We start from the raw sequence: 15,246 nt of genomic DNA, 5'->3' as shown, positions 1-15,246 counted from the left end.
CATTTTATCGAAAATTGAAAATATTTAATAGTTTTTATGATCAATGAAAATTTGGCAATGTTAGATGTTGGAGGAATTACTACTATGGAAATAATAATACTTTTTTTTTTTTGGTTGCATTTCTTGTTATTAGATGATTTCTAATTGCCTCAAGGGGCATTCTCTAACCCCCCCACACACACACACACACACACACACACACACACACACACACACACATATATATATAATTTAATTATTGAATATCCATTTTACTTAAATTGAGATTTTTTATTACTGCCATTAAACTATGATTCTTTGCTTTATTTTGAAGGATAAATACTCGCTTAAATTTATTTAAACTTCGAATCTACCAAGCATGCATGAGACGATGAAATGTGTTGAGGTGCAAACGTCCTTTAGAATGAAAATAGATTTGATCCTCTAGATGCGTGTTTCGTAGATTCGAAGTTAAAATAAATTTAAGCGAGTATTTATCCTTCCCAATAAAACAAAGAATTATAGTTTAATGATAGTAATAAAAAAATCCCAATTTAAATAAAATGAATATTAAATAATTAAATAACGTAAAAATAAATAAATATTTTAAAGTCTATGAGTCTAAAAATAATTTGTAGAACAATTATGACAATGACTTTGGCTTTGATCGTCTTTTTTATCTTTTTGACACATAAATTTGTTATCTTTTTGACACATAAATATCCAATTTTAATGACATCTTTTTGACACATAAATATTCAATTTTAATGACAGTTTTCCATTGAGATGTTTTAACCTAATTTTGAAAAAATAATTTCATTTAATGTGAAACATATCCAATTTTGATGAAAGTTTTCCAATGAGATATTTTAACTTAATTTTAAAAAATTTGGAAATCTAATCAGGTTTATATATCAGATTTATAGAATATTATTTTTATTTTTTGAAATATTCATAATAAAAATGATTTTTTTCCTAATTTTTAACTAAATTTATGGATGGAAGAAGAGAAAATCATTTGATTACATAATTAGCATACGGAAGAGATGTCCACAAACAATGATCGTTGTTTATGAATAGAATCAGTGTCTGCCTTTACCCTTTTTTTGGTGGAATCATTGTGTTAGATCTCTGAATCTTGGATAGATCATGTTCGCCGTTTCGGATCCAAAAAGGGGCGGAGGAGGGCCATGCCCGGTGCCCAAAGTCTTGTGTTTTTTTGAGTGCTATAAAACTCTAAATAGTTAAGGAAGTACAGTAGAAATTCTGAATCACCATTAACTTTTCAATGTAGTATTGAAAAGCCATGGGGGTAATGGTGGTACTTGAAGAGACAGGGTCGAGGTTCTGCCGACACTGACAAGCAGAGCACATCTCCATACTGGGATTGGAAGGGTACAGGTGAAAGGCAGTGGTGGGGAGAGAAAAAAATGAGCTGCATTCATGAAGGAAGTGGTGGGAGAGAAAAAATGAGCTACATTCATCAAACCCCTGTCACTGCCCATTACGCTATCGGAAAGATGTACAGGGGTGAGGTACAGATCTACAGTTTGGCAGGGTGTGGGAACCGATGAGTCAGCGGAAAAGAGGCGTCTTCATGGTGACGCGTTGAGGAAGGCGGTGTACATGTCGCACAAACGTGCGGTGGGACGAGGGGCATAAATGCAATAAGATTTTGCGGCATACTGAGAGAGCTTGCCAAACTTCAAATTAATTATTATCATGTCCGATCATAGCGATACGAAGGCGAGGCAAATCGCTTTGACCATCTCCATTTTGAAACAAATTTAACAATCTCTTACGGTCCCGGAGCGAGGCTTGGATATTTCTGTACCGTGCAGGATAACGTAGCTAATATAATATAATTTTAAGTACCTTCTACTGCGACGATTGCTCACATGTTTTCGGTGGTTTGGAGCCCAATAGTATAGTATAGGTAACTCCATGTCTCTGTTGTGTGGAGAGCAATACCTGCTCTCTCATTCCGTCTTTCTTTAGCAATGAGAAAGCCCAATGTCCACTGGGTAAAACGTTTGGTGAGATAACGCCCATACCATGCCAGACCAGGTAATGCGTGTATGCGTATGCATTTGTGGGTGACTGATTCTGTGTTGATATGTCATCGGTAGTTGAGTACTCTGTCTCATGGTTTATAGGGGCCTCATTGTCTTAGGGAGTGTTACTTTAATTTCTGTGCTCCTTTTGTTGCATATAGTAAGTTGGAAACCTGTGAATCTCATTCTGTAATCGCGTCTGTACCTGACGCTGGACGTCCATAGCTGCATTTGTTGGAAACAGTACTGTTAAAATTTCAATTGCATTTGTTCCTTATCATTGGTCTGCTTAATGGGTCTGGGAGTGCCGTTTCTACTTTTTTTGGGCACGTAAGTTGAACAAGGAAGCAGCTCTCGTACTGGACCAGTGCTTCCTTATCTTTCCTGGCACGTCTGTACATGTTGTTGTATATATAAGCAGGTACTTCATCTACAAGTGGATCGACAACACTCCTTTTCATTCCTGGAATCCATGGAATCGACCAGATTAGTGAGATGATAATCATGGCGGAGAATTTTAGGCATCAGGTTAAGTTTTGAGGGCCGAAGATGGTGTAGAGAGGTCCTTACCATTTCTGGTAATGGTTTCACTTGGACTCTAAAAACAAGCCTTTCAGGAAACAGCGTACTCATGGACTGGGACATGAAGGCGTCTTCCTCTCCATGGGAGTGGGAAAATATAATGCTATTTCCCAATAGAGGAACTGACGTTGAAAAGAGGGCTCAATGGGAAAATGAAACAGTAGGTGGTGGGGATACTCTGATGGATGACGGTTCAGTCCATAATGGGTCTGTGTATTCTCCTGGCTGTGGCTCTGGATCAACTTTTGGGTATGGGTCATCTTCAAGAAGCTCGGTTTCTGTGGATTGCTCACTCAAGGTTGAGCCAGATCTCTGTAGAATCAAGACGGGGTCCATGGAGTCCAGTGATATGGAGGACAGGGATGTTGATTTCTTGGACTTGAGAAGCCAAGTAGGACCTAGAACAGATGAGTCAGAAAGAGGAAAGTCCTCTCAAAAGAGGGAGGATGTGGAGCTTAATGGCGGTAAGCATTGCTGTGGCACCAAGGAACATCAAGAGCCACATAGGTGTTCCAAAGATTCTAAATTCAAGGCTAGGACTGGTCATGCGGAGGACAAGGATATCGAAAACACGGAGAAAAACAGTTCTGCAGTAGCAATCCCAGTTTCTGCATGCTCTGGAGAATCTCATATAGGTTTGAAGCTTGGCAAGAGGACTTATTTTGAAGATATCTCTGGAGGGGGTCAAATAAGAGCAACGCCTATAGCGACTTTCCCTGGTCCCCTGCCTACTCGTGTAAAAAAACCGCACATGCAATCTGCACGTTGTCAAGTTGAAGGTTGCAATGCAGATCTTACGAGTTCAAAAGACTACCATCGCAGGCACAAAGTTTGTGAGATCCATTCCAAGTCCGCCAAAGTCATGGTGGCGGGTCTTGAGCAACGTTTCTGCCAGCAGTGCAGCAGGTTTGGACATTGGGCATTTATTCCTCTTAATGCAAATGTCTGTTGGTTTTCTGTGCACTTCTTTTTCATATAAAGTCGTTGTATACGAAACAGGGATAATAAACAATCATGTGCTAATAAACTATAATGTGCTGCTGATATATTATTTTTTTATACTATTGAAGGCAGTTAGCCTTTGGTGATGTAAGAATTGTTGGATTTTGAGCACTGAAGCTCAGGATCCAAACCTAACTCCATTCTTGTCAGATTCCGTTTTCTCACTGTCTTGGGACGTTGGCACAGGCCACTCAAGCAACCAAAAGAGGCATGATATAGGATGCCATTAATTTGTGCCTTTGGATATCTGCATATATTAATCTACTGACACCCTTTTCGTTCTTTTAGCCTCTATACAAGTCTTTTGGTTTAGTAGGCTGTAAAATGCTGAAAATCATGTGATGTTCTTCTTAGGTTACTAGTTATGGATTTCACAAGCAAATTGGATTTCACAGTTGTTAAGAGTTGTTCTGTATGTGTGCTATATGGGACGTCTTTAGTAGCTTGTTAAAATCTTCTTCCATTGCAATGAGGAGCATTGCTTCTCAAGATCTACCTAATTCTATTTGAGCCCAAAGCAAGGGTGGTGTCGATTTATGTTTCAGCTTCATCCTCATTAAAGTTGAGGATACTGTTCTCTGAAGGCTATTTTTCTCAGAAAGTCAATCTTAATTCTGTTTTTTTCTTATTAAAAAGCACAACTGCTCATTGCTGTCATATTGTTATTCACTTATCCTATCTTTCGAAATCAATAAAATGAAAAGAGCTCAAAATTTCAAGTGTATATCTCCTGATTCAAAGCTGTACTTTCTATTTTTATATTCTCCTTTAGCACATTATTTATTCACAGAGTTTTACAAGCATAGAATTCATACAGTTTTACAAGCATCCCCTTTTGATGCAGTTGGACTCTATCTGTAATTGCCCTATTTTGGTCCCATGTGCCAATGCAAAGTTGGAAACCTTTTTTCATTGTTGTGCAATCTATCTTGTGTATTTTTTGGTTAAAAGCGTTGCTCTATTTTTTCGACCTAAGTGTAAGATTTCTGCTGTATATATACAGGAAATAATTTTATCATTCTTTTTAGGGAATATTCATAAATTTCCTCTCTTGTAGATTTTTATTTTTGGTATATCAAATTCTTGGATTATAGCTATCAGCACAGCAGCCAATGGTAATTTGAATAAAATTTATGTCCACCATGTAGTAGGTGTAAAGTATCTTATTTCGAGTTCCAACACTTTTTTGCTCTTGTCCACCTTTGCATTTGAACACATGATAAACTCTGTATTTTCTGATTTAGCAAAAGACAATTGTTTATTAGGCAGTGGCATGATATTTAGTACATTATCATTCAATTAAGCTTCTCTTTTCTACATGCCCTGACCTGTATGTAGGTTTCATGTTTTGTCGGAATTTGATGATGCAAAACGTAGCTGTCGAAGGCGTCTTGCTGGACACAATGAGCGGAGAAGGAAGCCACAGCCTGATGCAATGGCTGTCAATTCTGCCAGATTTGCACCCAGTTTCTATGGTACTATAGAATAACAAGGCACTCATTTACTGTATTTGTTCTTACAAAAATTCATTAATTTTATTTACAAGTTATTCCTAAGAATTAATTACATCAGCTGTTATTGTGAGTCTAAAACACCTTCAAGGGCACTTCTGATTCTTGTTTTAGCTTAGTCTGTTGTTGTGCAATCCATGGAATACTGACATGTTTCACCAACGTTTGAGTATATTTAGATGGTTGCTGCAGATGCAGTCATTGTGGCAAACTGCTATATTCTTTTATCCCAGATATATGTACATCGTAGATATTCATGTGTCTTGCATTGGAGTACACCTGGAAACATATAAGAGATTTACATTAGGGTAGATTATAGATGTATTTCCAGCCACTTTGTGGAATGAGATACTCAACAACAAAAGGAGGAACTAATTTGTATTTATTTGATTTTTTTTTTTCAAAATGCAAGGAAGATGTTTGACTTTGACAAACTTCCTCCTGCAGCTTAATTATAACATATACTACCAGGATCCTTTCATGCACTCACACTTTTTACTTTTAAGCTTCTGAATCCTTATTCAAAACTGGTACAATACAGCACAAACAACTGCATAACAAAACTAGCTGCGTACATTTTTATTTAGAATAAGTATGACCCCATAGTAAAACTAGTCTTCTATTTCATTTTAATGAGCCGTACATTTTTTTAAAATATGTTTTTTTATTGGGGATCTGTTTTCCCCAAAGAAAAATATGCATCTTTTATTTCACCTAGAACAAAAAACAGACTCTTTACGTACACCTGCCATAGTACAGAAATTGCGTCTGTCCATCTTGTGGCTAGACAGATCTTCAAAAGATATCTGAAATGATACTGTTCAACAGAGTATTCCCTGTTAAAATATTGTTCAAAGTAGTACCCAGAAGTTTAATTATCCTCCTAAAAAGCTCTAAAAAAAATCCGTAACATGATGTGTTACAGACCCAAAAATGTGTCTATGATCCCATAGATCTAATTCACACCACTTAAAACAACATATTTTCTTGAATTATAGAACAGACAGTGCTATCCAGCACTTGCTTAATATGAAAATGCTCCTCTGGTAAGAGGAGACTTGCTTTTGAATTTCCTGGAACTTCCTGGAGTTGTTCTGTAAGTGGACGTAAAGTAATATTCTGTACCTGAGAAATTTCTTCATCTATTTGGTAACCAATAAAGAATCACCATATTCCGGAAGTTTGTACTGGAACTTATCCAGGGCCAGTTTAAGTTGATGTTTTAACCCCATGAATTCACCAAGGTTAGTGGACCCTTTTACCAAATTAGCTTTGAACTTGTAGAGGTTAGCTTCAAAAAGGTAAAGAACTACAAAGCTGTATTGAGGCACTGGTCCTTGTCAGGTTCCATTGAAGAACCCCCATGGCATGGTCTTATCCATCATCACCTGCCTCGCTTGCCTGAAAGTCAGATTGTTTTTAGGCTTTTAATGTTGTAATATAGCACAAATCTGTTCTGGAATCTGGAAGGAGGGAAGGTGTCTATTGTCAAATATCACCGAATTGCTGGCTATCCATACTCCCACCGAGCAAGGAATGGAACTGTCATAATTTTTTTCTCCTTTTTGTAAAAGAAGACCTTAAATCATTCTTCAATACAGCTTTCATTCCAGAGCTCAGGAATGCCAATCCATATCCTTAAATCTTTCCACAATTACAGGATCAACAGATAAGAGCTGAGTAGTCTCTGCTCCCTGCCTGCATTGCAAGCAAATACTAGGTCCTTCCTTTTGTCTTTTTTGAAGCATTTTCTGGGTGATACCCTGTATGATGCATGGGTATGATTCTGAGCACTTTGTTATATTTAATATATACTTATCCAGGGACATATTATGGAAGTGCACACCTTTCCTAGCATTACCTTTATGGTTCTCCTGAAGTGATCACTACGCAACGGTTGGGTGCTCTGATGTGTAGAAAAAAGTGTTTAGTGCAAAGTGATTGCTTGATGTCCCTGTATATTGATATTAATTTCAAGTCCTTTGGTTTCAGCATTGTGATGATGGCTTTATTGTTCATTGGTTAGGAGAGTGCATATCACATTGTCACCTTTCTATTCTACGATGATCATCACTATTTTTATATGGTTCGTAGGCATTTTGGTGGTTCACTCCTATGTTCGATGTGGGTTCAGACATCATGCGTGATTGCCCTAGGCTATTTGATGTGTATATGCACTTCATTCACTCGAGTATCATGAGTACTATGGTTTTTAGAGGAGCACTCTCTTTATGCATACATGATGAGGATGATTGTGTTGATTTAATGGTTGTTTTTGTTAATTTCTTTTACTTGAGCCACTGACGATTTATTAACCTAGTAGATTCGTCGCTGTAAATTAATTATTATTGTAGATCCATTGAATAAAAATCCCTGCCGAGATTTTGACATATAGATAAAAGATACAACGGAAACAAACTAATACACCAATCTCAAACACATGCACGCATAAGTTTCTGCCCTTCAAATCTGTTATTTCATTAACCTAATCTTCAGGATACAAGAGCTCACTGGGATATTAGCCTGTTGAGAAAAAAATACAAATACATTAAAAATCTGGAGTTATTCCAGCTGATAGAACCTTCTGCAGACTGTCCTTTGATCTTGCCAGTTGATCTGGATCCTTCTCCCTTGTTGCCCTTGGCACTCTTCCTCAAACCTTGCACACTTGGATGGATGCTCTTCTCTACCCAGTCACTAAGATCTCACTATCTCACTGTCTTGTCTTCATTAGATGTGTCTTCTTCCTTAGCCTAGCCTTCCTCTTATAAGTTTGAGTTATTGATCGAATTCACAACTCTAATTCCAAAGTAATTGACGGTTGATTTCAATGATTGAAATTCATCTAATTCACTAATGCAAATAACCTTTGCATTTCATTAGATTAACTCGCCTTTTTTTTTTGTAAAATTCCATTAATTAAGGTAATTGCTAAGGTTAAGGGTTCTTTGGACGACTTCCACACGTCTAGAAACTTAGATTTGTGTGGAAGTACCTATCCGATGCTACTATTATGAACAATTTTCGCATCACTTTATTGTATGGATGCCTCCTACATTAGTGCCCTTGTTCCTAATGCTGTTTTTCACACCCACTGGTTTGTTATGATGATTGTGGTGGTTTTTAGGTGGAGCCAATGTTGCACGAAGCGAAGCGAAAGCGTTTTTTGGAAGCGGAAGCGTCATTTTCCAAAAATCTAGGAAGCGAAGCGTCCGCGGAAGCGTCTGCTATATATATATATATATATTTTTATATTTTTTTGCATTTATACTCAAAACAAACATCCCAAATACCAAATTAATTGTAGAAGACATGAAAACATGCATATTTTTGCATAAATCAAGATAGATATGGCATCCATGATTCCATTGTAGTTACTAGTATGTACAACAATCATCTATATTCTAGCTATTACAAAACATACATCAAATTTTTAAGCATATTATAAAACATAAAACATTTAAGCATATTATAAAACATAAAACATAGAGCATATTATGATTTATCTAGCAAGTGAGCAACTGTCAACATTTGTCATGTCCAAAATTCAAATAATAATGTTTACAAAATATGTCACTTGGTCACCGCCAAGCCAAAAAGGTTCAAAATTCAAATTCACAAGTCTACAAGTCTAATGAGTAATCTATGACAAAAAGTAGTAGATTGTGAATATATCTGCTAATCTCTCCTCCTTCCACCACGAATAGAACGTGGTGGCGGGCCTCCACGTGGTGGCAATGAAGAAGATGGTGCCTGTGGAAGTCGTGGCACTGAAACTGATGAAGAAGAACCCCCTGCTGTTGGTGTTGAACCATGGAACCTAGGAACCAAGGGACCAGATGGGGGTGGGGGTGGTGGCATATCAACACGGTCATCATCATCCTAGAATCGCTCAAAAAATTCATGCAAAAAAAAAAACACTAGTTAACAAAAAAATTAAAAACATGAATTAGAGAAATGCTTTATAAGGGAAAATTGGAAATTTCATACCACAATGGACATACCTGGATAAGAGCATCCTCTAATTGCTCTAGTTGCAACACTCCATCCTCCAAATTGGGCTCCTCTGGATTCTTGTCCCAAATCAACAAGTCTTTATTAGACTTTGCATCTTCACAGTAATGGGACAACAATCGCAAGTTGTAATGAACATAAACCAAGCTTTCTGCCCGGTCTAAACCTCACCTGTTCCTTTTAACACTGTGGATGAAAGAATAAGAGCTCCAACACCTCTCTGCAGAAGAAGTGTTTACCACCTGTGATAGCACCCGCAATGCCAAACTCTGTAGAAGTGGAGTACCCCCTCCATGCATGTTCCACCACTCAAGAGCAGAAAAAGTCTCTCGATCTTTAATTGCATGCATGCTCCCAAATGGACCAGTGTTGAGCGTATAGTTGCTCACCTGTCTCCGTACCAATGCAGCGTCCTCCTCATCAGGGATTAATTTACTCAATGCAGCCATATATTTTTGGTGAACCTCTTGATCTTGGTGTGGTTTTCTCCTGCTTCCCCCCCAGGTGCTGGTGTTGAAAGCCATGATGGATGATAGTATTTAGGTGTCAAAACATATGCTAATGCATGCAATGGAATATTTAGCATTTCCCATCGGTTTTGCACCTCTACACGAATATAATTGTACAAGGTGGTATCTCTAGGCTCAACAATGTCTTTAATCTGCCCCAACATGCTATCCATTTGCTCATACACCTCCCCAATTACTGGTCGATCTGAATCTGCAAACTTGATCATGTAATAAATTGGTTTGGTGAATTGCAAAACATATTTAACCTGTGACCAAAAGTAACTGTCAAGAACAGTGTCCTTGACTGCATTAGCACCATCTGTGTCAGTGTTAATTTCATCCCATGTTTCAGCACACACCAGATTAGTTAAAGCTTGTCTCACCTTCACTAGCTGCCTAAAGGTGAGGTAATAACTAGCAAATCTTGTCTTTGCAATTTTAAGCAATTGCAACTTGGAGTAAGTGCCATAGAAGTAGTTTACCCTTGTATGCCCTGTGATGAATTTAATGAGCTGCTTCTCTTTCCTGTAAACCTCAGCAATCCACCCACATTCTTTGTGTTTCACAATATCATGCATCAAAAGGTTCAATGTGTGAACCAGGCACCCAGACCAAAAGATGTGTGGATGAGTACGCTCAATAATTTTTCCTGCTGCCTTACAATTTGCTGCATTATCTGTGATCACTTGAACCACATTATTCGGACCAACATCTTTGATTGATTTCAATAGGAGATCTGCAATGTTTTGTGCAGATGCAGTGATGGAGGAGGAGTCATGACATGCAATAAATACTGCACCACTAGAAGAAACACCAAGAACATTTATCAAATGTTGGTATCTAATATTTGTCCACCCATCTGATACAATGGATACCCCAGAATCTACCCACTCATTTGTAAAACGTGTCAAAGCTCTTTGAACCTTAGCTTTTTCTCTTTCTAATAACACTGTTCTAGCTTTCTCATAGTTGGGGGCCTTGTATCCTTTTGGGGCTTCATTGATGGCCTTTACCATTTCATGCCAATAGGGAGAGCGAAGCACATTGAATGGTACACCGCAAGCACAAAGAAAACGAACTATCTTTCCATCCACATCATCCCTCCCAGCAACATTAAGGAAATCCCCTATTGTTCTTCTACCTCAAGAGCTTGCAGAAGTACCACGAGGAGATGAGCAACTACCAAATTTAGAGGTTGCACTTGATTCAGAATGAGTTTTTTGTTTCTTGTTTTTTTGTTGTGCAGCCATCTCTATTTGGATGTATTTTCTTCTTTCTTCAGTTGAAATGTTTGGGCAAATTTGTACTCCCACAGAACCCTTTTTTCATCACTGTCCAGCACCCCACAAAGATGCCTCCTCAGACGGGTATATGAACCACAATATGGTTTTCCTCCATGACAACCATGAGGGCACACAAATTTGTAAGATCCACCACCCTTTCCCCCATCAAGTTTGGTCACATAGTTCCACAAGGGTGTTGATGTAGCTTTCCCATCTTGTGTTTCAGTGTCCCCTTCAAGTTCATCCCCTTCCTCTTCAAACCCTTCCTCCTCATCATACATTGGGTCACTACTATTAGGACCATCACCAATGTCCTCTTCTATTTCTTCCCTTCTATTCCTCACCCTTGCCATCATTAAAACCAGAGTGGAATGATACATAGAAGCCAAAAGAACACCACCTTGGAATATGGATATAGGTGGTGGACAACGACAACCTGTAAATAAAGGAGCAAGTAGAAACAATGGGAAAGAGTAGGAGAGGGAGGAGAAAAATACAATTTTTTTTTCAAAAAAACAAGGGAGTTTGGGGTTTGAACTTACCTCTTTAGCTCTTGTAGATGAAGTCCTCCAAGCTCTTGCTCCAAGCTACTCCTCCTTCTCCTAGCTCCTCCTTCTTCACTCCTCCAAGCTCTCCTCTCTTCTCCTCTCCTTTCCTCTCTTCTCTTCTCCTCTCCTCTCTTCTCTTCTCCAACTCTCATAAACTCAAAGTGAGAAAATGAGGAATGAATGGGGGCTTTATTCTTTTCATTTCTCACCTTAACCTCACCCTAACCTCACCCTAACCCACCCCCTTAAGGTTGAGTGAACATAACTTTAAATTTTTTTTTTTTTTTTTTTTTTTGTTTTTCTCCCTTGGGCGCGCCCCTTTCCGCCGAAGTGTACGGAAGCGTGCGTGAAGCGCACGCTTCCTGCTCCGAAGCGCCGTACGAAGCGTGCTTCGGAGCCGGCGCTTTGGAAATTCTAGGAAGCGCAAAAAAATTTGCGAATCGCGCTTCCGAATTTCCGAAGCGCGCTTCGGAAGGCGCTTCATACGACGCTTCCGTACGGGGCGCGCTTCGGAGCTTCGGAGCGGGGGGGGGGCGCTTCGTGCAACACTGGGTGGAGTGCCTCCTCTGTGCACACATGTTGAGGTGATCACCATTTTTTGTGACTATTTTATTGCTAGTGGACAAGGTTGCTCCCTCTTCTTGGCATATAGTTTAATTTTTAACAACTTTTACACAGTCGTGCCCTCTTCTTGGCATATAGTTTAATTTTTAACAATGTTTGCATGTGTACTTGTGTGGTTATGACCTCTTCTCCCTTGGATGTAGTTGTTGGCACATTTTGAGGTTGGTTAGACTATAGACCATGCCAATGAATTGTGTATGGAGTCGACTTGGCTCTGGAGGTTATCTTTAGCATGGATCTATACTTTGCATTATATATATAATTTTTTTATCTTGGAGGTCAAGTTGCTTTATGAAGACTTTTTCTACACCAATGTATGTATTGGAGACCCACATGTGCCACACGAGGATTGTTTTAGCACTCTTTCCATAGATGGACTTCCTTGGAGAAGAATAAGAAGAATGTTGGAGCTTTTTTGGTTATTCTCACATGTTTGGAGGATTTTCCCCACTTCCTTGGGCTCATCTAGATGGATACTTCTACATGTGGCATTGACACTCGTATTTTTATTCCTTCTTTGATTTATTCAGGAGAGAGTTGAAACTTGAGACACACTAGACTACTGCTAATTTGTTTACTTGTGGGATCTTAAAGTTAATGGTTTTGGAACTCAAATGCTGAATACAAAAGTTGAACTTTTGTCACTTAAGCTGTTTATGAGGAGCTTGATCTGAGTATAATATTTCCCTTGATTTTTGAGAGTTTATGGATGGGTTATTGATTTGCTGAATTTCTGCATCTTGGATGGCTGAAAATAGTGAATGAAGGTTAATTTTCGTTGTTAGAAGTTGCTTGAAAGTTTGAAACCATTTATTTTCAGTTATAGACGTTTTCTTCTCTCAGCTTGATGTATTTTCTATCATTAGGATAAAGATATAATATCTGGAGTAAAAGGCAGCAAATAATTGGCTTTAGAATGCTTCATATTGCTGTAAATGACCTAAATTCAGAGAAATAAGCTCACTTTGACCTTGCTTTTTTAGACGCCATATGCCCAATGATATATAGGCACCAATATTCCTTTCCAACCCTTGATGAAAATCATGAACCAAATCATAAACCTTTCTTTATTCCTGGTTGGAATGAAATTTGGAATAATTTATTTTATAAATCAGAATTATTAATTCATCCCTTGGGGCATAATTTTTCCATTCATTGGTTGTTTGAGATCTGGAAACTTATACCAGCAAACTCATAATTTTAGATTTTGATTACAACCTAAAGACTACTTTCGGCTGCTCCAAAAAATCTGCACTATATTGTTTATTTCTTGGAAAGATAAAAAATAATTGCATGCTTGAAAATCTGCCCTTTGAGTAACTTTGGTTAGATAATTTTGAAGGTTAGCAAATTTGGAATTTCACATCGGAATCTCATACGATTTTCCAGATTCAGATTGAACCAAAACAATCTTTCATTTATACATATTATAGGTTCAATCCATCTGATCCCAGATATGGATTATCCATTTATTATCAACAACAAACCAAATTAGCATTAAGCCATTCAAACCCTAATAGATTTATCGTCATCCTAAGTTGCATGAAATGCTGAAATGTCTGAAAGTTCCCCAAACGGAGAACGCCTTTAGCACAACCCCTAGAAAATGGAGATGCGGCTGAAACGTCATATATATATATATATAATATTAAATAAATTATAACGCAATATTTGCAAGAAAAGAAAGAATGAGACATAAATGACATTTTAGAAGGAAATCCAAATTTAAATTAACTCCAACAGATGATTACATGATGCAAATATCCAAAACTAGCCTTTATAGATGAGGCTTTACATCCAAGGCTCTAATATCAACCTTTATATGTAACGCTATATCTGCTGAAACTGAAATAAAACATGAACTAAAGATAATCATGGCTACATTAACATATCATTACTAATAAAACTCCTCGTCCTCATCAACAAAGATAGAACAAGATGCTTGTTTAGCATAAAAGGTGACTCTACTAGTGCTTCCAGTTGCACTTGCATCACCATTGTCACAAATATCAAGAGCAGAAAGAGAGAGCTCTAAATATGGACATTCTGCATCCACATCCCATCCTTTATGAGGTCCACTTGTATATTCTTCACCCCTACGAAACACAAGGCGTAGGTTTGAATGCACATATACAGGGTCCCCTGCCTTCTGCGATCCCAACCTATTGCGCTTCACACTATGAATGAAACTGTAGGTGCTCCAATTTTATTCTGTTGATGAAGAGCTTGCCACTTGTGATAGAATACGAGTGGCAAGACTTTGCAAAGAACACCACTTGCCCCATGACAAGTCCACCGCTTAACTGGGTCCATGGGCATCCTCTCATCCAAAGTTGATATCTCTGCAGAATCCTCTATTCCTGCAGCAAAACATGCGATTTCTTGGCTTACATCAGTTTGTAAAGACGGTGGAAATATCCTCTAAAAGGCTTTCTTCACTCCATTGGCGACCTCCTTGTCCTTATGTGGAGCCTTCCTCTTCCCATTGCTTTTAGCAATGAATTCTTCATCATAAAATTTTGGATTCAGTGCGTGTGCCAAAGTGTGCAATGGAGTGTTGAAGCCATTTCACTTGGTAACAATAATGGACCTCACTTGTTCAACAAAATCAAACTTTCCAAAGAACACCACTTGCCCCATGACAAGTCCACCACTTAACTGGGTCCACAGACATCCTCTCATCCAAAGTTGATATGTTTGCAAAATCCTCTATCCCAGCAGCAAAACAGACAATTTCTTGGCTTACATCAGTTTGTAAAGACGCTGGAAATATCCTCTGAAAGGCTTTCTTCACTCCATTGGCCACCTCCTTGTCCTTATGTGGAGCCTTCCTCTTCCTATTGCTTTTAGCAATGAATTCTTCATCATAAAATTTTGGATTCAGAGCATGTGCCAAAATGTGCAATGGAGTGTTGAAGCCATTCCACCTGGTAACAATAATGGATCTCACTTGTTCAAAAAAATCAAACTTTGCAAAGAACACTACTTGCCCCATGACAAGTCCACCACTTAACTAGGTCCATGGACATCCTCTCATCCAAAGTTGGTATGTCTGCAAAATCCTCTATTCCAGCAGCAAAACATGCAATTTCTTGCCTTACATCAATTTGTAAAGACGCTGGAAATATCCTGTGAAAGGC

At 38.3% G+C, this 15,246-nt stretch overlaps 1 protein-coding gene across 1 annotated transcript in view; it reads left to right on the top strand.

Annotated features, from left to right (window-relative positions):
* Positions 1–1,026: 1,026 nt before the first annotated feature.
* Positions 1,027–15,246, top strand: part of LOC149168490 (uncharacterized) — a 73,375-nt gene continuing 59,155 nt past the window's right edge. The window contains exons 1-2 of the mRNA XM_089428262.1: positions 1,027–3,521; positions 4,956–5,092. Of these exons, the coding sequence (XP_089284388.1) occupies positions 2,665–3,521; positions 4,956–5,092 (994 nt within the window). The 5' untranslated portion in view covers positions 1,027–2,664. The remainder of the gene's footprint in view (positions 3,522–4,955; positions 5,093–15,246) is intronic.

Source organism: Pinus tabuliformis, chromosome 4_2 (assembly GCF_031772625.1).
Source record: "Pinus tabuliformis cultivar Carrire ecotype Pingquan chromosome 4_2, CPIR1, whole genome shotgun sequence".
Taxonomy (NCBI): domain Eukaryota; kingdom Viridiplantae; phylum Streptophyta; class Pinopsida; order Pinales; family Pinaceae; genus Pinus; species Pinus tabuliformis.
This window is presented reverse-complemented; position numbering and strand designations above follow the sequence as displayed.